The 1,225-nt window shown below is 61.9% G+C and overlaps 1 protein-coding gene across 1 annotated transcript; it reads right to left on the minus strand.

Moving 5' to 3' along the window:
- Nucleotides 1–254: 254 nt before the first annotated feature.
- Nucleotides 255–731, minus strand: EMIHUDRAFT_78799 (hypothetical protein; the record flags this gene model as incomplete). Its single annotated transcript, XM_005758080.1, has 1 exon — nucleotides 255–731. A coding segment is annotated over one exon (477 nt), but the record flags the coding sequence as incomplete, so codon positions are not given.
- Nucleotides 732–1,225: the final 494 nt, after the last annotated feature.

The following is a 1,225-nucleotide window of genomic DNA, read 5'->3' on the forward strand; positions in this document are numbered from 1 at the left end:
AAGCAAAAAGAACAAAAAGGTACAAAAAAAGAGAAAAGGAAATGACAAAAAGAGAAAACAAAATAAAAGAAAGAGAAAGATTGAGGAGAAGGTCAATAGAGAGCCACCATAATAAAACAAAGAGACAGCAGCAGAAGTCAAGAAGGAGAAAAAAAAGATGGAGGCATATGGGGGAGAGAAGGAGGACGTTCGGGAGGTGAGGCGGGGAGGGGCTGGCTGGCGGTAGTCGCCAGCAGGCCGACGAGGGCCTGACGTCACGGGGAGTCTGGGAGGTGTCTAGGAGGTGTCTGGGAGGTGTCTAGGAGGTGTCTGGGAGGTGTCTGGGAGGTGTCTGGGAGGTGTCTGGGAGGTGTCTGGGAGGTGTCTGGGAGGTGTCTAGGAGGTGTCTGGGAGGTGTCTGGGAGGTGTCTGGGAGGTGTCTGGGAGGTGTCTGGGAGGTGTCTAGGAGGTGTCTGGGAGGTGTCTGGGAGGTGTCTGGGAGGTGTGTAGGAGGTGTCTGGGAGGTGTCTGGGAGGAGGGAGGTGTCTGGGAGGTGTCTGGGAGGTGTCTGGGAGGAGTCTGGGAGGTGTCTGGGAGGAGTCTGGGAGGTGTCTGGGAGGAGTCTGGGAGGTGTCTGGGAGGTGTCTGGGAGGTGTCTGGGAGGTGTCTGGGAGGTGTCTGGGAGGTGTCTGGGAGGTGTCTGGGAGGAGTCTGGGAGGTGTCTGGGAGGCGCCTGAGCAGGAAGCCGACGAAGTAGTGCATGTTGCCGTCGCCTGAGTGACGCGTCGTCGGACAGTGGACAGGACGCGTCGTGGCCGTGTCACGGTGCGTGTGTCCTGCAGCCGCCCGAGTCGGTTATGCGGTCCTCGACGGCGGCGCTGCCGACAATGGCGCGTACGACGTGTCTACGATGTGACTGTGACCGGGTCGTGGCTAGGAGAGGTGTCTCGCCGATGTCGTTCCCGACAAAGTCGCAAGAGTGGTCGAACCCGCGCACGTACCGGTTGGAGTCCTGGCGGGAAGAGGGCTGGCGCTAACACGCCGCGCGTGGCGAGGGGAGGGCGGCAGGGTCGCGACTGCGCGCCTGGCAGTACGAGTACGCCTCGCCGGGGTGCTCGAAGCCCTGCTCGCGCCCTGCGGTCGGGAGGCGCGGCTGCGGTGGGGAGGCGCGGAGGTGCTGCTGGCTGCTGCTGCTGCAGGGCAGAGAGGCGGACGCGTGGCGCGGAAGCTAAATCTGCATCGCTCG

Source organism: Emiliania huxleyi, assembly GCF_000372725.1.
Source record: "Emiliania huxleyi CCMP1516 unplaced genomic scaffold EMIHUscaffold_8831, whole genome shotgun sequence".
NCBI lineage: Eukaryota > Haptophyta > Isochrysidales > Noelaerhabdaceae > Emiliania > Emiliania huxleyi.